The following is a 23,882-nucleotide window of genomic DNA, read 5'->3' on the forward strand; positions in this document are numbered from 1 at the left end:
GGTCATCAAAGAACGTTGCTGAAGTTGGTCGTCAACAAGTGAAGACAATGTAAAACACTAGAGCGGGGGAGGAGTAAAGATATAATTTCTCGATAAAAACTTCTACAATGACTAATGTTAAAATTGATAGAATTGAGTCACTTGGCACAAACTTCTGAAACTAGGCCAAGCTTAACAACCCAACCTAAGTCAAAAGGCTACAAACATCCATCGTTCAGAAAAGTATGTATTTTTTTTTTATTTTTTTTTTTTACATACTAAATGGATGCCAAACACCGTAAAGACGGAAAAAAAAATTAGATAATAAAATGTGTAACTTTTTTTCTTCTTTTTCTTTTTCGAGATGAGGTTGTGACTTGTGAGAAGAGAGTAAATAGTTTTAAAAAGAACCCAACAATAAATGACAAATGTGTATGACATTACTTTTTTTTCAGGTACAGTTACGAGGAGTTTGTGAATGATTTAGAACAAAAACCCACATCAAATCAAAGATTACTTGTTTTGCTTATTTGAATTTAGATATTGCCCTTTTTGAACATATTAAAGTAGATGCTATTATTATTATTTTTAGAAAAAGGAACAAGTAGATATGCGATGCTTCAAATGTAATTGTGCTAACAGTTTTGTTATTGGAGAAATTAAAAAGATCAAAAAACAATAATAGATGCCATTATTTGCGAGTTATTAATATTTTAATTATCAATAAAAATGTCAAAATCATGAGTTTAGCCTTATTGATAATTGGTGCGACTCAATCCACACCCCTACGATATAACATATAATATAAACCGAGTCCATTAAGAACCTTGTTAGGGAGCATTTGGACATTTATATATAATGGAATTAGAATGCAATGTAATCCAAAGTACAAGAGTTTTGAACTTTAACTGTAATATTAAACCCTAGTTTTTAATATTATATTGTTGTAATGTTTAAAGATTTTTTTTTTTTTTTTTTTTTTGTTACGCCCTCAGTTAAACAAGGATTACATTCCAAACTTCCCAGATATCTGTTGATGTTGTTGAACAGTTTTGTGAATTAGATTCAGGTTAGTGGTGGATGTATGTAAATGGCTTTCTTTTCTCATTGGGTTCTTCTGTTATTTAATTAAGTCGTTTGTACTTTGCCCATATATATATATATATATATATATATATATATATATATATATCTACATAAATTATTTTGAGTTGGAGTGTGTTGTGATCCTCTGTTGTTTAATTTATATATTAGGTGTAAGGTAAGGTAAGGTAAGATGAGAAATGTACATATATATAAGACAAGAGTTAAAGTAAAATGAAAAGTAGAGAGATTGAGAAAGGGGTTGGGGTCCCATTATAAATGAAAAAAGAGGTGTTAAAGTAATTGATATTGTCCTTTATTTGGAGTAGAGTCCAATATTTGGAGACATCATTTTTTCCCACTGAAGAAGAAGCAAAGGTTCTGTGCTCCTTTTCTTCATCTATTTTTTCTCTTATCCCAAAAGGGATCCGTATTCAATTTCTGACCTTTTGTATTTGTCTATTCATCTTTTCATCCTCTTTCACCATCACCCCCTAAGTTTGTCGTGTTTTCTCTTTGGATTTCATTTTGCCTTTTCTCTCTTTTAATTTCAACCCAATTTCAATCTGAATTAATTATACAATCCTAATCCACTACCCTCTTCAATGCAAATTCAATAATCCTTATGCCATCAAAAGGTTAAACTTTTACCCTCTATCCTTCTGGCTGCTTCTCTCTCTATATATATATTTAAAACCACAACTATACATGTTCCATTAATTATTAATATTACATACATATATAATTATTATAAGTCCATATCTATATATAGCATTGTATAAACCTATACATTTGTAATTTATATTGATCGGTGGCATTATCATTTATCAATTCATGGTTTCATACTCTCAGTTTATATTGCATACCTTGCTTGAAAAAATAAGTACTCTTTCTTTATTAAGTATATACACACACATATATATATACTTCATTCAACAACAGTGCCCACTTACCTGATCATCGCAACCAACTTAATTACGTAGGCACCAAAATGAACCCTTTTTTCTCTTTTAACGCTTTGGTTTGGCCTGGGTACTGCAACAAAAAACTAATTAATTATATTAACATATACATGTGTATGTATATATAGAATTAAATGGTTAATAAAGAAGACAACCAACACTATCAAATTCCAAAACTAAGACCATCTTAAAAGTGAGGATATATATAAAGGATAGACTAAGTAAGTAAATTGAGAATTTCTATTTAGAAGAAAAGAGCAAGGATTGTTTCCGTTGTCGGGTTGTATGGAAATAGTTCTATAGAAATCTGTGCATAAGGCGCCAAAAGGAAAACAGCGTTTTAGAAACATACATGTGAATGGTGATGTGGCACACTAAACAACTGACGTCGCACAATTTTCTGCCTTTGGATCTTGGTTGTCCCACAAATAGATTGAAATATATACATACATATATAGCCTAAGGTCATTCATTTAAATTTTTGCTCTAAAAAAAAAAAAAAAAGTAAAATGGGTAACCTGTAAAATGTTTGATTTAAAAAACTATTTTTAAGAAAACTCATTCATCAATTAAATACTACAGTTTTTATTTATTTGAATTCAAATCTAATCGCATAGCACAAATTGGATGATTGAATTGAATTGATTTGGTTTTTACATGATAAATTCGAACACCACTAACTTTTGAATTTAGTTTTTACAAGGCTAGAACCTCAATCTCATTGTTGGGTTTTAAATTTTAAGAAAGAGAAAAATAAGACCAAAGTAAAAAAGAAGTTAGGGTAACAAAAAGTTTTACGAAAAGGACCTTGATACTTAATAATAATGATTAGGGGCAAGGGAAGGTTTATTTTTCCATTGAAGCAGGTAATGAAGGTGTAATAATGGAAGCCAGCCAACTAACCATATGGACCCCATTTGAAATTGCCTTTATTTTAGGCCCCTCAAAGATGAAGCAGAGGCAAAAAAAAAAAAAAAAAAACAGAAATACAATGGTGGGTGATCGAGTGGAGTGGAGTCGAGAGAGAAATAATCATTTTTGGAGGATGGGAAATTATAGGTTTAGGGTATCGGATATGATGCCAAATTCCTGGTTTTACAAGCTGAAAGACATGACGACCATTATTAGGCGAAGAAATAAAAATAAAGATCAGCCTTCGAAGAATACCCATACTACTACTGATCTTGCTTATTCTCACCCTAGAAAATCCATTCATTTCACCGCCTCCCAACTTGCTGCCAATTCTCCGCCTGAACCACCCAGAAGATCCTCCAAAGGAAAAAAGCCCAGGCGAAGACCTACTTCTTCGTCTGCCGCCGCACCCACCTCCACCTTGCTTCTTACTTCCTCCTCCGGTTGCAGCTGCGGCCGGACGGCACTACAGTCCGTCGCAACCACAAGTACTACTCCCCCGCCTATTTTAACTCACCATTCATATTTACATGCGGAGAAGGAAGAAGAGGATGCCAACGCCGTCATTTCTGGAAAGGCACACAAAGTTTCACCTAAAAAAATCAACGGCTCAGATGAAGAGTACTTGAAATCCCTTCCGCAGATTATTGATCAGCTTCCTCCAATCATTACGAGGTCCTCCTCCTCCTCCTCCAATGCCGCAGATGCCTCCACGTGTCCCTCCATCTCCATCGCAAAGAATGATAAATCGGAACCGATCAGGAGCAGCCCCTCGCGTCGGTTCCTACTCAATTCTCCGGGACCCAAGCTTCGTATTGTGAACTCTCCGAGAGTTTCGAGCAGCAAGAGATTCGGTCATGTTGGTCGACGGAAAAGTGGGAAGAGAAGTTTGAACGACAGCCTCGCGATCGTGAAGTCAACGGAGGATCCACAGAGGGATTTCAGAGAATCAATGATGGAGATGATTGTGGAGAACAAAATCAGTGGGTCCAGTGAATTGGAAGACCTTCTTGCATGCTATCTCTCTCTCAACACAGACGAATATCACGACATAATCGTCAAAGTTTTCAAGCAAATCTGGTTCGACATGACCGATATTATTGGAGTTCATTATTAGTTATTTCTTCATTTCTTTTTCTTTTTTAATTATTTGCCAAATAATATTTCCATGATCTTCTATAATTTCTTCTTCAATTTCTAAGTAAATAAATGGAGATTAGCTAGCTAGACTACTGGATTATTAATTAAAGTTTTTTTCCCATATTTTTCATATTACTCTAAATTATATTATATTGTGTGTATGTACTGTATGGATCGAAGCTTTGAGTGATAAAACTATATATATCTTGAAACTTTGATAGTAGTAAAGTACAGCATACAAATAGTTTTTGATGATACGGAAATATGATTTTCAGTAACATGAAATTGGGGGGTTTTTAATAATGGAGGAAAAAAAAAAGCATATCTAGACGACAGAGAGAGGGAGAGAGAGGGAGAGAGAGTAATGGAAGGAAAGGAAGAGGAGGATCCCCCCATGTCAAATGGCGTTGGCCCACCGTTTTAAAGCCAAAAAGAAGAAAAATCATCGGCCCCTGCCCTTGCTCATTTATTTCTGTATCCAAAAGAAGATTTCCTAATTTGCTTTTCCAAGTTGGAAGGTTTCTCCAGGTACTATATTATTATATCATATATGCATGGGATATTACTTTACTCTATTATATTGAATTGTGAAATATATACATGCCTTCGATCTTCAGCTGCATCTTTTAATTTATTCGATCCACACCACTCTCAGCCACACACATAAGAAACACAATTGATTGTTGTTGTTTGATGTGTGTTGGGATTGTAAATAGATTTATGATAATAAAGACGACTACCGCTCAAGTTTTTCTTCTTCTTATTAAACATACACATTAATACCAAAAGAAAAGCATAACAAATTTAAAACTAGCATATAAATATCGTGCATTCAGTTTGGTGTTAATGGATGTAAAATGTATTCAACGATATCGAGTTTGTATATTATTAATAAGTAAACTAAAGAAATGTATAAGCTTTTTTGATAGATGAGATTAATTAGATACGAGTGGTTTGAGTTATTAGTGAAAATTAAACTATATCTCATACAAATAATTATGAAAAACTGTGAGACACTTGGAATTTTAATCTGCATATAAAAAAGTGTATGGGAGAGGAAGGAAGTAGCCCTGGAAAAGGTTTGAGAAACCCGGCCGATGTGTGAAGTTTTAATTGGAAAAACTTGGGTGCAGTTGTTTATTAGAAAGCAATTTCTTTCTTGGCCCTTTATGTTATATCTGCAGGTCTCTGTCAGTGCAAAAATTCTATTTTTAAAAAAAGAAAACACATTGAAAATAGAAATGTATCTCTGCTCTTTTCATTATTATATTTGTTGGGGCATGCCAACCAATACCGTCACCTCACCTCTCCTTATTCATAAACAGTCGTCACAAACGAAATACATATTTCTTATCTTTTCATTCTTTCTTTCATCGTTAAGTTTTATTGAAATTTAAATAAGAATATTTCTGTCATGATCATCCGCCGATTGCAACTAAAGAAATATATGTAAGGTGAAGTTAAATACATAATGAAAAACTTGTATTGAAAGATGCATGGAGAAAAGGACGAGGCATTTTCTCCATCTGATATTGTATTTAGAAAAGTTAGGACATTGTATTAAAAAATAATATACTTTAACATGCGCGTGTAAGAATATATCAGGGTCTTTTTTATAAAAAAAGAAAAGAAAAGAAAGTTGAATATAAGTGTAGGAGAAGAGAAATGAATGGGTTTTAGTGATTAGAAAGGAGTGGGGGAGACAAAAATCTTGAAGGAAATCTGAAGTTGTGGGGGATCGATCTTTGGTTTTAATAAACAATAAATCAGATTCTCATGCGCGCACGTACGTCTCTGTTATAAAGATTTTGTCATTTTACTTTCTTTTACGTAAACCATTTCCCTTTTCATTTACCAAACCACGTCGTCCTTTTCACTAAATCCTAACCTTTTCATTTTAATTCAACTTTCAAATATTATTCATTTCTCATATATAACTACTCACCTAACACTGTCTACTCTTTTGCGGTGGCCTATTGCAATAACTTTATGTGATGTAATCCACTTCAGATAGAGACCTCCGTAATCAGTACTCCAACTTCTATCAATCAATTCATACACTACATATACATATACATCCTAAAAATTCTTACCTCCAAGTCAAGTTAACTGTTATTAAGTAAATCTCGATTTCACAAAATATTTATAAAATTTATAATTTACCACCATTTTACAACATGCTAATTCATCAAATCCTAAGAGCATTTGACCTCTAAATAGAGTTAACATGTCATAGCTAAAGTTTGTTTCATAATAGATATATGTGATATATAGACAAGAATAACAAAGTTGCTCAATAAACTTCGATATAATATTTACCATTTAAGTTAAATAGTTTAAACAAATTTAACTCACAGCTTGTTTGAATTGGATTTCTATACGAAAAAAAGAAATTGTTTACGAACGCTCAAAGAGTAAATTCAAATAGGACAAAGTGTTTATTTTGATAACAAAAGGAAAATAAGAAAGTAGACTAATTAAAGCGAGTGTCCATAATTAAGGATGAGTTGACGGAGAGTTGGAGGTGTGGATAGATGGGTAAGCAGCCTCAGAAAATCAACCTCGCGAAGACGAAGGGGTTCTCTGGTAATTAATGATATAATGTCAATTACTTCAATTATGCATACCAATTTGACTTTTATTCTCCTAAATCCAACCCTTTCTTGTCATTATATACATCTGTGTCGGTCCTATTTTTCACAATTAACCAACACAATTATTGCCCACTACTTGTAATTAAACTAAATCAATTATTTTTTTCAATCTTATAGAACAAAACTTTCTAACAATTTTTTTTTATTTTTTTATTTAGATCATACATGTTGAAAAAGAATTCCTCTATTAATCTCTCGTCAATCTCCATGTATTCTTTTATCGAGAAAACCAATCAAAACCAAATTCAACTGATGAAATATTTCTACACTTAAAATATGAACTCTATTTATTTCAATTCTTGATTATTATCATGTACGAAAACTTTTTATCCATAAAAAGATTAAAAAAAAATTGATTTAAACATATAACTACGTTTTAGACTCTAATTTCTCAGCCTCTACATATACTAAAAAAACTAAAACTATGTATACATGTAAAAATAATATATCCAATTTAATTTGAAAAAATTCACATTTAAAATGAGGGGTTTTTTTTACCTCTCGTTTTTCAATTTTATACATATGGGACAGATACGCTAATATGAAAACAAAAATTAAATTTATCTTGTTACCTTTCTTTTATTTTTTTTATCTCCTTCGTCAACATATATAATTTCTATTTTCATTTTCTAATATGTGGTTTTTTTTAATGCAGTGATTAAAAATATAGTTCACGACTTGGGACATACTTGAAAATTGGAATTAACTATGTATTGATGAAAACCACTTCAAATATTCGAGAATGATTAACAAATTTTGGAAGAATAGAAAAACCAATTTAAATGGGTGATGTGTTAGTTACAATGTGATTGATAATGTAAAGACACAGCAGGTAGATGTAATTTAAACTTAAAGATGGAAAGCATATTTAATTATATATCATTAGTTAATCCTTTTCTAAATCACTTCAAAATAAGTTTTCACTAATTAAAAATTAAATATTTTAGTATATTTTATTATATTTGTAGTGATATACTTGTTTTGATACAATTGAGAAAACAATCTGAAAAAAACTCTAAAAATGAAACAATAGAGTTCGTAAGACTTATAAAATAAATTATATTTTTTAAAAGACTTAATATATTTATTATTTGATGGTTACAAATATAAAAATTAACTTAAAAAAATTAATATATTGATATTTTTTAAAATATATGAATATAAAAAATTTATCGAAGTTTATCCATAAAAAAGTGGGATAGTTGCAAATGTAGCAATTATATTCAAAATAATTAAGTATATAGCAACATTTTAAAAAAATTGCAAATATAGCAAAATCTGTCAAAATCTATCAATGATAGGAGTTATCACCGATAGACCAAGTAGCAAATGTTGGTCTATCACTGATAAACCATAAGAGTCTATCAACGATAGAAGTGTATCACCGATAGATTTTGCTATATTTGCAATTTTTTAAAAATATTGCTACATACTTAATAATTATTCTAACAATTGCTACATATTATAATTACCCTAAAAAAGTCTATAAGTAATAAATCCATTTTTTTCAAAAAAAAAAAAAAAAAAAGGAAAAAAGACAAAGAAGTAAGAAATATGTAAAATGGGTCGAGTCTGAAATGGACCTGGGCATAGATGGACGTGGACCCAAATAAAACCCGTTTGGATTAGAAAGAAGCGGGCTCTGGGTAGCAACTAGCAAGGATCCCCGCCACTCCAAAAGGGACAGGACGGAAACCGATTCTATTCCTCAAACCTGTTCTTCCAACCATTCAGAAAATTACCCTCGACGATGCCAAATCCTCCAATTCTATCTCTCCTCCTTTCCTTATTGTCGCTTGTTCCCATTTCCTTGGCTTACAGGCCTGGAGACATCGTTCCCATGAGCAAGATGGGACAGTATCACTCGGTTTGCTTTCCTATTCTCCTTTGGCTCCAATGGATGTTTGTTTCTATCTTCTCCTCTCCGATTTATTTACATATATTTTTTTGTTTATTTCAGTCGAGAACGGTTTGGCACGATATGATAGGTCGCCATTGTCCAATTTTTGGTGTCAATCGCGAGGTATTTATTCATCAATTGAGTTCTATTGTATGTGTTGTCCATCTTTCCACTCTTCTTCTGATTTGATCATCTGATCCATTTCAATTTTTAGGTTTTAGTTCCTATACCGAAACCGGTCGGCTACACAGGAGCTGATCCCTATAAAATGTGAGAATCTTGTACTGAATATCGTGCTGAACTATTTTAAATGTATATTAACTCAGTTATAAGTGTTTATATATCATAATCTTATAACCTGCATTTGCTGATCAACGCTATCTTTTGTCTTGTGCTGAACTTTTTACTATGATCATGAAAATGGACAGCGGAGATCGGTTCCTCTAGACCGAGAATAATAACATGGACGGTCCAATCGATTTACTAGCTGTCGAGGATATTCATACTGTAGTGTCGTTTCAATTATTGACTTTCATTTCTTTTAGTCTTATCGTTTATGGTGTATGAAGAAATTTGTTGCTTCTCTTTTACCTCTTAACACTCACACACACACACACGCTTTTCTAGAATAACAATTCATGCGGCATAAAACTATTTGTATCATGCAATATTTCCCAATGCCTGCTATCTATCTTGAGTTTATATTGTTTTCCTATTTTAAATATCTGTTGCATTGCACTTACTATGCTGAAATCGAGGAGCTTGACTCTCGCGATGAGAGTGTGGGTGACGTGTAGGGATTATGCTAAATGCACACAATTTCCTTATTTTACCTTCATTTTTATTTCTAATTTCTGGTCAGCTCTACCGATGCATTGTTATGCCATTAAGTGGTTGCTTTTAGTCACATGTTTGCAATAAGTAAGCTCAGTCGTTAAAAAGTTAATTTACTTTTTCAATATTTATCGAGACTATATGTCCAATTTTATGCAATGACCTGCTAAGATATTAATCACAACTGGTCGTCACATATGTTGACGAAATACTGGATATCAATACTGGTCGTCACATATTTTGGCAAAAATGAACAATATTGGATACACAGGCTATCAGATGGGATTACTTGAAGCACATTTGAACTTTTAGTTTATCTAGTCTCTCTTATTATTAATATTCCGTGGTTGCTTTTGTCTTTGCCACAACATTTATCTTGTTTTGTGGATTATTATACGTATTGAGTTATTTGGTGGCATACATCTTATTTGACTACAGATCCTTTCAAGTTGGAAAAGAGAAGTTTCTAGTCCCATGGCTTCTTGTGATAAATCGAAAAAGTGCCGAAGTTCCAATGATTGATGTCCACTTGGTATGGTCTCTATTATAGATAGATCAAATATTTGTTTATTTCCACAATTCATAGATGGACGATCAATCTTCAACTGTCGAGCTGAGTTGCTAACTACATACATCTAACAACCATCGTCATTTTAATTTGTGTTGCAGAGGTATTCTGGAAGTGATCTTCATGGTGTGACTGCCAAAGTAGTGGACATGCCTCATATCTGTATGTCACGTCTCTTTTAATGCTTTCCACGCTCCTTCCTTAATTGACACATAGATGATAGAATTATAGTTCTTTCTACTGGATGAAGGGAATAGGGACCAATAGAAATTGATGCACCTGCAGAGTCCTTTTTAGCTAGCTTTTAAGATAAACACCATCCACTTTACTCCTAACGTGGAACTTTTAGCCAAGTGTAAAATATCATTGACTACACCGTCCATGTGAGTTGGATACCTTGATTTTCTGGATGTGATTGGCACTGTAGACTGACGCAAAGTGAAATATTTCCATATCCTTACAAAAGTCCACATTTATACATCAATATATGGTTCTTTTTGCTGAAATCATATGAACATATAACAGAATTTGAGTTAATTGCTGACACGGTTGCTTTTAGAACATTTGTTGATGTGCTACCTACGTGAGAGAGACTACTTTTTAGAGAGACTTATTTACTTTGGGATAACCAAAAGTAGTTTTGTCGAGCATGAAATCGGGAGATGAGATAGGAAGTGTGTGCGTGCGCATTGGGTGGGGGGTGGGGGGAGACGTGAGAATTGTGGTAGATGATAATTTTATATAATATTATTGAATTGTCAGAATAATTGAGAGTAAATAATGACCTTTTACATAGTGAAATAAATAGACCTCAAAGAAACTATTGAAGGAAAACCTATAGATGAAAAATAATAATAAGCCATAAACTCTAGGGAGGGGAATGAGCAAGGATGAGAAGAGAGAATGTAGAGAGGAATGATGATGGGTAGAGTGTAAGTGGGAATGGGAAGGGGAAAGAAAGAAGATTCTCTTTTCGGTTAGGTTGCTTTGTTCTCTCTTCTTAGCAATGCATCCAAGTTTCTCATTCCCGAGAAGGAATAGGAAAGGGAAAGAAAGAAGATTCTCTTTTCGGTAGCATAAGGGTGGTTCTTCCAATCACAGTGGAGGGTCTTTTGCTTTTAAACCTCTTAATACTATGTTTTTTCTTGGTCCATCTTTTACTTCCCTCTCTCTGCTTGGTTCAAGATCCCTAATGAGTTTTGAAGATATTTGTGGAGGAAATGGATCAAATAGATTGTTCTTCTGCCCGTTTAATAGGGAAGATAATGGGGATGAAAACTTGGAGGTTATTTCCATCACCCTGAAAATAAGAGGTGTTTAACTTTAACTGATGATTAGGTTTGGTTCCTCAACAGAAATTTCAAGGCTGAGAACAAGCTTGGACCAGAAAGGAATTTTCAATTAGCAAAGGACCTTGAGCAATTAGCAAAGAGATTAATTCTGTATCGTCCACCTGTTCTTTCTAGTTTCTTTTCTCCCATTCCCATCGAATGGTTCCTCTTCCTCTAGTTACCCCTTTCATCTCCAGTCCATGCCAATTTTTCTGAAAGCAATTGTTTCTATTCCAGTATCTGGAACATAAAACTTTTCTATGCAACCCAATCCATTTTTTATTTGATGCCTAAATATGGAGAGCATCAATTAGGAGTGGAATCACCCCAAATTTTGTAGATTTTATTTTATTATTTTTAATGTTTAAATACATATAACCTCCGCAAACACTTCTCTCACTTATCCTCCGCAAAAGCTTCTCTCACTTATCCTCCGCAAAAGCTTCTCTCACTTATCCTCCGCAAAAGCTTCTCTCACTTTACTGACCAGCAGCCTTGAAGAATTGTTTTCAACAATTTGGACTACTGTTAGAGATGTTAGAATCCCACCTTGGAAAAATCAAAGACTCACATTCTTTATAAGATAGATGAGCTACTCTTCTCATGACCAATTGATTTTGAGATGGAATCTTATACTATGAAATAACTATAAACTTGGATATTAAAATAAGAATTTCCATTTCAGCAGGGATAAAACTGCTTTAATTTAATTAGTTACACCACTAGGTCACAAACGACAGATCATGCAATTTAACTGTGCCTACAACCATTTGTGTGGCACTTCCCATCACTCTCTTTCTCTGATATAAATGAATATCCTGGGCCTGTCATAGTTCTCCTGTGTATAAATGTGGATCTCCAATTTGTTACTCAGGAAATCGTTTCCAGTACATTTCTAACAACTGTTTTCTGTCATTTTTCATGCTTTAGACTATTCTTATATCATGGGAGGATATATCCTCTAGCTTTATGCTAGAAAGTGTTTCCATTACATTTCAAACCATTGTTGTTATTTTCTTTTTGAAGAACCATGTCAAACCGATGTTGTCCTTGCTTGTATTTGTTGATTGACGCTCTTGATGATTCTTGCAGTACAATTTAAAGTTCAGATAGCACTGTCAGTATCTGATTGTTAGTTTAATACCTGATATGAAGACAGATAATATGAGTACTTTCCGTGCATTATTTAGAACCTGTTAAGAGTCAATAGCATATTTCTTAACTTATTAAATTCCTAACTGATCCGTCTTGCTCCTTAAAGTGAAGTTCTCTCCTGGCCTTCTGACTACTTTCTTCTCAATAGACACTGATACACATCCACATATTACCAAACAATTCTGGGATCAACAACATTGGCCGAAGCACATTCTTGTCCGTTATACATGGTAAGGCCGTGATTCTTTTTCTTACTGATCGGAGGCTTATATGACAATCCTTATCCATATGATATGGACGCACTTTGCATATTCCAAAGTCCGAATGTAGTAAACTAGTTCCTTTGTAGATCGCGATTTAAAGAATAGTATAAATAATAATGACATTTTAGTTTATGATTTGAATGATAAATAAGACGGCGTAGTTTCTTCCATAGGATTTGATTATGAGTGGGTTCAACTGTGTCTGTTACATTGCTTGTGAACAGGTGGAACATAAAGGAGAAAGAAACATGTAGTGAATAATTAGTAATAATTGATTGAGTTACAGGTTCCAATATGGAAAATCATATTGTTCCTGGAGTCTATCATTTACAACTCCATAACTTCATGGTATAAAATGCACGTGATTGAGATTAAGCCACTCCGCAACTTTCTGATAAACCTATGTTCTTGGCATGTTCTAGGGAGGAGCAATCGGAGATTGATGTGACTTCTGGATTATATGTTTTGTTCGGATCAGGTAAAAACATTTAGGTTGAAGGACCATTTTGGCTTTTGTACTCCATTTAGTGGGTTAAAGGATCATTTTGGCTTTTGTACTTCAATTCATTTTTAATCTATATGTCTTTTCTGTAAATCTTAAATTTAGTCCCTAGTTTATTTTTGTTAATTTTTTCAAAACTCTTTTACTATTATTTTTACCATAAAGTTCGGAGATGTGTTTTCCAATATGCATGAAAATTCTTATCATTTAACAAATTTCAACAAAATATAATTTTAGGGGACTAAATTTAAGATTTATTAGATGTTGAGAGATTAAAATTGAATGTTTAAATGTAAAACTTAATTGAACACACAAGTACAAGAACCGAAATGATATTTTAACCGACATTTATTATTTTTACTTTTCTGCCTCTAATAATTCACATCCATCAACCATACAGCATAACAAACTTCTTATGTTTGCCGTTTGAAAACTTCAGGCTTTTTTTTTTTAAAAAAAAAAAAATAAATAAACCTCACAATTTTTTTATAACAATTCTTGAAAAAATAGAAACCATAACTTTGATAACAAGTTTTTCCAGTGGCTCTCAACATATAGTTTTAATTTTTTTTTTCATATAAACATTGAATGCGTTTTTTTAAGAATAGATTTTATAAGCATTGCTAATATTGTTATTTATAAGGTTTTAAAAAATATTGGTATTTATAAAGTACTAGATCGAATGACAGAAAAAGAACAGAAGATTAAAAAATAAAAAGAGGGGAGGATTCAGTGGGAGGTTAGAGAAAATGAAAGAAAATCCAGGGAGATGTACATCTTAGGTACGTGTGTGTTTGTGTTGTGGAGAATAAATAAATAAAGAATTATAGACGCTAGAGAAAGAATGATAATCTAGTCTAGATAGATAAATGAAAATGAGAAGAGTTGTCTGAGGGCGGTCGAATGTCAACTAAACGGAGCGGAAGTGGGATTTTGAGAAACAAAAGCCTTAAAGATTTTGTTTGAAAACGCCATCTCTTTTTGTTTTTATTTCTCTAAAACAAAGCCATTGACATTTCATTACTAATTTTTGTTTTCTTTTTGGTTAAATTGCAAAAATCACCTCCAAAGCATTTTGGCAATTACACCATCAATTTTTCCCTTGTAAAAATTGGACCTTCACACTTCTACAAGGTTTAAAATTAAACTTTCAAATTTACAATATTTATAGAAATTGGACCTTTAATCCCTATAATTGTTACAATCTTTATAATTATATAAGTTTGAGGGTTTAATTTAACACTTGTATTTTTCGTTTGACGACCGACAAACCCCTGTACATGTTTGAATACTTGATTTTTATAACTTAAAGTTTGAGGTGTAATTAGAACTGCTACCGTACTTTAGTTTTTAGGTTATTTCTTAATATTAGTGAATTTTTCACTAGATATTTAGTTTACAAAATCTTAGTAAGTAGAACTTAATTTTAAATTCCAAAAGCATATTTGTAAGCAAATAGTACTTCAATTATTTTACTTTTTCAACACTTTTCTTAGAGTTCCAAACATTAGAAGCCAAAAATCCAGGTTAGAAACAAGGTTTTGGTTTTCAACGAGCTTTCATTTTATCTTTCTAAAGCTGATAGAAAAAAGAAATATTGTTTTTCTTCCACTATTATCAAGTGGACCTTTAGATAGGATCATGGTGTACTTCGAGCAAGATGTCGCTTGAAATTTTAACGTGTCAACAGGATTGACATATCAAATGGGGGAGAATTTCGCTTTTCCTCTCATTTTGATTGAAGTTTTGAAATTTTGCGGAAGGATCTTATCAAATAATTATTTTTTAATCTATTATATTATTGTAATGGAACGATCGGTAGTTCTACTTTTTAATTCCAAAATGAAATTCTCGTAAAGGGGTATATGGGATTGAGAAAAGTGGGAAAGAGATTCATGGAAAAAGAAAATTTAGAAGAGATTTGTTTTAGAGAAGTTAAACTGACTTAAAGAGAGGAGAGAAAGTGGAAAGATAGGAAATTTAGGGAGAGAAGCAAAGAGTTAGAGAATGTTACAAGGGAGAGGAAAAGTGAAAAATTAGATGGGGTATGTTGGACGGAGAGATGTTAGAACAGAGGGAAAAAAGAAAATAGCGTTCCCGATGAAGGGTGGTCTGACTTTGTGTGGTGCAAATGCAACAGGTCTTACGCTATCTTTTATTCTGTCGATTTACATCTTGCAATCATCGAAGGACAAGTTAGCAAGGTATGAATATATATATATATGGTTATATTGGAAGTAATAGAAGAGTATGGTTGATTATAATTTTATAGGTTAGCTTAAAGGAAGAAGTGTTTGTTGGTGTACAGGTTTGTAAGAGAAACAGTAGTTGAAAGCAGCATTCCTGGCGTGGGAGTGGCAAAAGTGGAATAGAGAGTAGTGGAGGGAGTTGAGGGAAACACTTGCATAATATTAAGCTGGACGTTGGGCGTTACCCATTCCAATTTGAAGCTGATATGCTATTATGTCCTTTCAGAGGGTTAAAAAAGCGGTATGCAAGTTGCACATTTCTTTTAGACAAGAAAAATTAACTCTTTAATCTGTAAGGTGTATGTAGGTTGGAGGACATCGGCCTACGTCTACCTCAAAAAAGTCTAATATTACGGACCCCCATATATTTTCATTTTCTAGGTCGGGGAAGAATCTTTTTTCTTTTTTCTTTCTAATTTTTTAATTTTCTTTTCTGTAAATGCGACTAAGACTAGTTTGGTAATTCTACTTTGGGTAATTTCTTTACACCTTTGTACTTTCTGTTCCTATTGTATTTCTTCCTTACTGACTCGCATCTCTTTTTGAAAGGTTCAGATTTTATTTTAATCTCTGAATTTTATACTTTATTTTATTCTACTTCAACTTTCTAATATTCTGTTTTATTCTCTATCCTCGCATAAAAGAAGTTACCGTACTCTTTATTTATACTCTTTTTATTAATCATTTAATTTGAACTCTCCATTTATATATCTCATGATATTTGTCTGTTACATTTATTCGTGTTAACAAGTGGATCGATTAACTAAAAAATATGTATGCATGGCCATTTAACGTTTTTGTAATAAATCTTTTTTTTTTAAAAAAACAATAAATAGCATGTGGAGGGTAGGGGAGATCTGTTGTTTAAAAGCTTAAATTTCAAAATTGTGATTAACTACTACCAACAAGAAGAACAAAGCTTTTTATAACTAAAAATGGTTTTAAAGTTTCTTCTGAAATGAAATATGGTGAATTTAATAGAAAGATGAGAAGGAAAGTAATAAAATAATAATAATAATAATAATAATAAATGATAATAAGGAAAAAAGGTGGTAGAAAGGTGAATAGAATATTAAATGTGTAGACTTTGATGGTCCGAATGGTCAGTATTACTTCCCATTAGAAAAATGTTCCATGAGGTCTAAAAACTAAACACATCTTCTCGTAAAACTCAAGGAATACCTAATCAAACCAAATAAAAAGTCACTTTGGGTGTCTTTAAGATTCTGAAACCAAAACATATATTAATTTGATTAAAATGCAGAAAATTTCTGGGATTGAAGTGTCTAACTAACGTGATAAAAGATAATGTTAATAAAGGGGTGGGAGTAGTGCCCGGCAGCTATATATATATATATATATATATATATATATATATATATATATATATATAACTATATTTCCCAAGTCGTGGGCACAATAATCGTTTCCAAGAGGCCAATTGTTAGAAGTAGAATATAATGTAACTAGTTAATTGTTAAAGCAAATATTAAGGTGTCACATTATTAATTAATGAAAAGATGGAGTTTTAGTTGAAAATTAAATTTTGGTGGGAAAGATAATAATGAGGGAGGAAGATGAAGTATGAAGTAGGGGAGGATAGTTAGTTTAAACAGAAAAGGTATTAAAGTTGGAAAAGGTATTTTATAGAATAAATAATGCAATCCTAAGATTAAAATAGAAAAAAGAAAAAGAAAATAAGAAGAAAAAAAAAAGAAAAAAAGAAGAAGAATGAGTTTGCTTTGATCGTTGCATATGGGGGAGCTGAGATTGGTCAGGAAAGCATCTTTGTATCCGTACAAGAGAAATGGGGGGGTTTAGTTGTTTCCAGGGGGCAGCAGGCAGCCTCTTATGAGTTTTCCAATACAATACAATACAATACAATACAATACAATAGAATATAATACAATACAATACAATACACATAAGGCACCGATAGCCACAGCCAGGCAGCAGCGTACATATATTACCATTTTAATTTAGTTACCCATTTCTTTTAATTTCTATATAATATTTAGTTTGGTTCATAGGTAATACCACACCCGCGCATGCAGTGCCCCATGTACGGCTGCCTCTCTCAGATACCCTTCTTTCCTTCTCTTTCTCTTTCTCTTTCCCTTTCCCTTTCCCTTTCCCTTTCCCTTTCCCTTTCCCTTTTCTTTACTTTTCCACACACACACACACACACATATATATCAAATAAAACTGAGACATTTGGAAGAGTACATAAAGTTAATGACACACACATTAATTTAAATTTGTACGATGAAACTCCTTAGCTACCTTAGAATATCATTTATGAACTCATATCATCATTATTATTTGACTATATATCCGTACGTAGTAAACTAAAATTGAAGTAGTTTTAGTTTTAGTGTTTCTAATTTTCTCGTATATTATTTAAAGGAATTAGGATGTGTAAAAGTATTAATTAGGTGTATAAATTTTTTAACTTATACTAAACCCCTTGGGAATTATAATATATATACATAGTGTAGAAAGAATTATTAATTATTTGTTATTAATTGTTGAGTATTAATTGTGTAATTTCGCACAGTCCCAAAGGTAGGGTTCCAACTTCCAACAATAACTTATTGGGAGACTGGTTGACTTAATTCCTTCCCACAACCATTCACATTCTTGATTCTGCCAAAATAATGCCCTTAAATCTTTAACAAACTAATTCACACACACATATGTATATATATATATATATATATATTTAATTACAGTAATGTACTGTGGAGTGTATATACTAATTTAAATTGAAAAAAATTCACCTTTTCATTTGGATTCTTTAATTTTGTAGTGAGGAATAACACAGTGACCCAACACCCCCCCTGAAAAAAGTAGCCAAAAAAAGAAGTAAATAAATATATTAAAAAAAAAAAAAAAAAAAAAGGTAAAAGAGGGGAAGTTGATAGAAGGGCAGGGGATTATCATAATTGCAGGCCAAAAAGATATATAAAGAAATAGTAATTATGAAATTATGTGTTGGCATCAGAGAGAGAGAGAGAGAGAGAGAGAGAGAGAGTAGCTTTTGTTTGTTTTGAATTAAAACACAACAACAGAGGATGGATATATATATATATGACTATATATATATATGAAAGGTTGCTATGTATCCATCTACCCCTTTCCTTTTCCCGTACACATTTTTCTTTTATTTCACTTACTTAATTAATTCCAATATTTAATTAACTCACAATTTCATTTTGTATATGTAGTTTTTGGAAACTAATTAATTAAGAAATCCAAACCCTTGTTTACCCTACATTTTTTATATATCACAAAAACTACTACTACAATCTATATATATTCATCCAACAAACTTTTACTTTTCATCTTATATATATACTAATCTAATTTTCAAAATCATTAACAAATTAAACAAATATAACACTCTACAACATATTACAAATTAAAATAATAATAATAATCTTTCCAACAACCATGTATGTCTACTATACATTGATTTACTTGTTCCTTTGCTTTCCTATCCCACCATGTGAACTTCAAATAAATTATATAAATATTTTGTCAATTTTAATTTGTCATTTTTTTGACAATTTTCCATTCATTAAATCATCCCATTCAGAGTCTCCATTTATATATTCTCATTTCTTCTTGCAATAAGCTATACACCTTGACTGGAGGGTAAATTTAAGAATACTACTTTTTCTTTTATACGAAGTACATATATATGTAAAGGAAATTTCAATAATCAACCTAAACTTGAACTGTTTAACTATGGTTATAAAACTTGCTATAAAATAAACGTAAACTACGAAGAAAACTTAGCATAATTACGCTAAATTATCAACCCGTAAATCCAAACTTAAGAAATTCAAATGCTGTAAGAAAAGCATCCCCTTTTAGATATTATTATCTATACGATTAATTCTATAATGTAACTTAACACTCACTCCAAAATTTCTAATTACTTTATTGTCTTTTAGCTGCGGCTTGCCGGAATATAGACCAGTCAAAACTAACATGGTGGTTTCTATCTTACAGTCACAATTATGTATGTATATATAATATTAACTTATTTAAGATAGTGGGATCAAAGAGGCACACAAAATTTTCTCAACTAGGTTGATATATTAGTAGCACTCTCAATAATCATTAACCCTAACCCAAAGTAAATGCATTTATAAGGGAAAAAAAAGAAAAACAATAGGGAAGAGGTCGTAGTCAAATAATAATGGGGAGGGAGAGGATGCAATTTGAAAACATATGAAAGTAAATATTAAAAATTAGGAGGAAATAGTGTGTAGACCCTAAGTTACGTAAAAGGAAAATAAAATAAAAGAAATGAATGAATGAATAATGTTATAAGAATAGGAGCAATAATTGAGGAGAGGGGTTTCAGAGAGACGTGGTTAACACAACAGGAGATTCAATAGAGATAGCCGATAGGTAAGGAAGTGATAAGTATATGGGAGGAATGTTGCCAATAATGAAGCAGTTGGTGGGATGTTTAACATAATGTATTTATATTTATATGTGTGTGTGTGTATCTCTATTATTCGAACTTTATTAATTATTATAAATGATATATATATATATATATGTTTTGATATTAGGGGATTATATATATGTAGGGGAAATTGCATATAATTGGAAAAGTGGGGGTATCGGTAATCGGCATATGAGGGGGATGCGAGGAGAATGGGGGACATCCACATAACCATCCATCATTTTGGTTTTAGGCAACCACAAATAATTGAAGTAGTAGCAACCAATAGAAAACCAAGAAATTCATAGGACTACATAATTTATATTTATATAAATTAATTAACAAACTAGAAAAAAGAAAACATATATAGATATATATTAAGTTATGATTATATAGAAAAATGAAATGGGACCGGCCGGGATCGATGAATGTATTTTGAAAACAATATCTCTTAAAACAACAACAACAACATGATGTCGGAGGAACGTGGAAAAAGAGTAGATTAAATTATTAAATAGTGATATATAGTATCAAAAACCAATCGCACGCACGGCGAAGGCCATTTAGAAAATCAAGAAAATATTAAAAAGTTGGGTTTAGGGTTTACAAACATATAGAATAATACACAAGTGGCTCATGGAAATTAAAAAGAAAAAGAGAGAGAGAGAGTAGTTGTAGTTATAGTATAATGATAAAGTTATCAATTAATTAAACTACATAACACACTACACTACACTACACTACACAGAGACGGAATATATAAAAGCTACTTCTGAAGTTGGTGGTCCATTCCCCCATTTACAATAACTAGATATTAAATTTCTTCAAAAGAAATTGGCTTAATATATATAATTAGATTCAAAATGAAATAAAATATAATTAATTACGAGGAGATGGAAACACACAAACAGTTTGAGGAGAGAACACAGAGGGAAATGATGATGAATTGTACTTTTTTGGTTTCTGGGTTAGTTGACAGACATTCTCTCTCACTCTCTCTCTCTCTCTTTCTCTCTCTCTCCCTCTGTGTGTATTAAAATGTAGTTTTAATTTAAGATAAATTAAGGGGAGAGGGAAGTATGTGTGTGTGTGTACTTTTATGATTAGTTATATGTGTGTGTGTGAGTTGATGGGGAATAATAATGGGGGGGTTGGAGATATAAGAGGTGTAGAAGAGAGTAGTAGTAGTAGTAATGAGGAAGTGGAGGAGAGGGGGTTTATATATATAAATGGGCAACATTTATATTATCAGAAGATGGGAAAGACGTTGACGACTACTACTACTACCACTAAACATGAACTTAAAATCATGAGTAGTAACAGTCATAGTAATAGTAGCAGCAATAATAGTAACCTTAGTGGTACAATCCCAGGATTCTTTCGCCGCCTTTTACCTCTCCATGCCCTTCCTCATGGTCTCCCTCCACAACAGGTACTCTCTCTCTCTCTCTCTCTCTCTCTCTTTCATATTATTATTAATTATTTCAATTCTTCAATAGGAACCATTACCAAAAGTTGGAAAATTTTAGTTTTCAATTTGAATTAGTTGGAAAACTCAATCAGATGCATCCTTCCTTATTAATAACAACTTCAAATTAAGTTTTTTTTTTTTTTTTTTTTTTTTTAATGATAATATATTTGTTCATAACATATATAATTTTTTGCTGTTTAAAATTCAAATATATATAATTGACCAGACTAAGAGGGCAGGAAATGGTAATTATCAAGATTGATATATATATATATATATATTTATAGGGTGATAGGAGGAAGGAAATTAATTAATTAGTAAAGATGAAATATGTTATTTACTTTTTTATTTATTTTTATTTTGTGTGTGTGTGTGTGTGTGACAAATACAACAATGATTAATTATATATGGATGCAGATGAAAGAGGAGTTAAAATCCCTGGCGAGATTTGCAGGTCCCATAATAATGACGTCTTTTCTAATATACTCAAGGTCGGTTGTTTCAATGCTGTTCTTAGGTCATCTGGGAAAAGCAGAACTAGCTGGTGGTTCATTGGCACTTGGGTTCGGAAACATTACAGGGATATCAATTCTTAGGGGACTATCCACTGGAATGGATCCAATTTGCTGTCAAGCTTTTGGTGCAAAGAGATGGTCAGTTCTGAGTCAAACCTTCCTCAAAACACTATGCCTACTCCTACTTGTTTCCATACCAATCTCCATCTTATGGCTAAATATGGAACCCATCCTTCTTTGGTTGGGTCAGGACCCTGCAATCACACAGGTAGCTAAGGTCTACATGGTTTTCTCCATCCCTGAATTGTTAGCTCAAGCCCACCATCTCCCACTAAGGATTTTCTTAAGAACCCAAGGCATTACCACTCCTATTACTGTGGCTTCCGTTGCCTCCGCCCTTTTACATCCACTTATTAATTACTTTCTTGTCACTTATTTGAAATTGGGTGTTGAAGGTGTCGCCCTCTCACTTGCATGGAACACCTTAAACCTTAATGTTGGACTCATGATTTACCTTGCACTCTCTAGTAAGCCCTTGAAACCTTGGCATGGCGTTACAATACCCTCCACTTTCCAAGGATGGCAACCTTTGTTAAGTTTAGCAATCCCAAGCGCAGTTTCGGTTTGCTTGGAGTGGTGGTGGTATGAGATTATGTTGTTCCTTTGTGGACTATTGAATAACCCACAAAACACTGTTGCAGCCATGGGTATCCTCATCCAAACAACTGGAATGTTGTACATAGTTCCATTCTCATTAAGCGCTGGAATTACAACCCGCATTGGCCACGCCCTAGGTGCAGGGGAACCCATTCGTGCTCAATGGACTGCCATCATTGGACTTTCTACCGGATTTGCGTTTGGGCTAACTGCCTTTCTTTTCATGACATCCGTCAGATCAGTATGGGGTAAATTGTACACAGACGAGCCAGAGATTCTTCGCATGATCTCCTCTGCATTACCAATATTGGGTTTGTGTGAAATTAGCAACTCTCCACAAACTGTGGCTTGTGGGGTCTTAACAGGGACAGCAAGGCCAAAGCTAGGGGCAAGAATAAATCTGTATGCATTCTACTTCATTGGCCTCCCCGTTGCGGTGCTGGCTACTTTCACCCTGAAAACCGGCTTTTTGGGACTGTGGTTTGGACTAATGACTGCACAGATATCGTGTTTGTGTATGTTGGTGCGTACATTACTTCGAACAGATTGGATACAACAAAGTGTTAGGGCCGTGGAGTTGGCTGCGGCGGTGGGAGAAGAGACTGCTAAAGAAGAGGAGGATGTTGAAACTGGGGCTCTCATCGATGATAATGCAGATGATGATCATCTCTAGCCTAAGAAGCGAATGATAATAATTATTTTCCAATGGCTAGGGAGGTTGGAATGGGAGGAATGCAAAATTATTTATATTAATGACACAAGTAGTGATATAGAATGTTCAAACAAATTAAATGTAATTCGTTTTTAATTTCTTATTAGAAATTACCAGAATCATTCTTTTTTAAGAGAGAGAGAGAGAGAGAGAGAGAGAGAAATTCAAATTCAAAGTTCCTATATATATGTTGATATTATACTACTTACTATACACAGGACATTACATACAGTTTTCACATATGAGAGATAGAGCTTCTTTGTTTTTTGATGATCAATCAATTGATACATACATATAATTAACAAACAGTACTACGTGTGTGTGTGTCTATATATATATATATATATATATATATATATATATATATATATATATAGTATATGTTCATCACAGCCTAACCTAACCTATAACCTAACCTAACACACAATAACGAGGTAGATATATAAACCGGTGAACATGCATATGGAAGTCAATCCAACAAATATAATGGTTTAATTTTCTACTTATATTATATTCAATATAATTAATTGTGA

The 23,882-nt window shown here is 32.6% G+C and overlaps 3 protein-coding genes across 4 annotated transcripts; all 3 read left to right on the forward strand.

Moving 5' to 3' along the window:
- The first annotated feature begins 2,888 nt into the window (after window positions 1–2,888).
- Window positions 2,889–4,163, forward strand: LOC103486236 (transcription repressor OFP2-like). The gene has a single exon (XM_008444111.3). It carries the CDS (start codon window positions 2,908–2,910, stop codon window positions 4,051–4,053), a length of 1,146 nt encoding a protein of 381 aa, XP_008442333.2. The 5' UTR covers window positions 2,889–2,907; the 3' UTR covers window positions 4,054–4,163.
- A 4,181-nt stretch (window positions 4,164–8,344) lies between these two features.
- LOC103486235 (uncharacterized) lies at window positions 8,345–16,018 on the forward strand. Of its 2 annotated transcripts, none has more exons than XM_008444110.2 (9): window positions 8,345–8,597; window positions 8,691–8,753; window positions 8,845–8,900; window positions 9,903–9,996; window positions 10,134–10,194; window positions 12,667–12,748; window positions 13,204–13,259; window positions 15,424–15,487; window positions 15,592–16,018. In XM_008444110.2, the coding sequence occupies exons 1-9, from the start codon at window positions 8,481–8,483 to the stop codon at window positions 15,653–15,655; spliced, it is 657 nt and encodes a 218-aa protein (XP_008442332.1). In that variant the 5' UTR covers window positions 8,345–8,480; the 3' UTR covers window positions 15,656–16,018. The 2 variants fall into 2 exon arrangements, with proteins under 2 accessions (XP_008442332.1, XP_008442331.1); XM_008444109.3 differs by having other exon boundaries at window positions 8,367–8,597; window positions 12,625–12,748.
- A 4,812-nt stretch (window positions 16,019–20,830) lies between these two features.
- LOC103486234 (protein DETOXIFICATION 53) lies at window positions 20,831–23,424 on the forward strand. The gene is made up of 2 exons (XM_051084286.1): window positions 20,831–21,426; window positions 21,883–23,424. The coding sequence occupies exons 1-2, from the start codon at window positions 21,094–21,096 to the stop codon at window positions 23,308–23,310; spliced, it is 1,761 nt and encodes a 586-aa protein (XP_050940243.1). The 5' UTR covers window positions 20,831–21,093; the 3' UTR covers window positions 23,311–23,424.
- The last annotated feature ends 458 nt before the right edge of the window (window positions 23,425–23,882 follow it).

This window comes from Cucumis melo, chromosome 4, assembly GCF_025177605.1.
Source record: "Cucumis melo cultivar AY chromosome 4, USDA_Cmelo_AY_1.0, whole genome shotgun sequence".
Classification (NCBI taxonomy): domain Eukaryota; kingdom Viridiplantae; phylum Streptophyta; class Magnoliopsida; order Cucurbitales; family Cucurbitaceae; genus Cucumis; species Cucumis melo.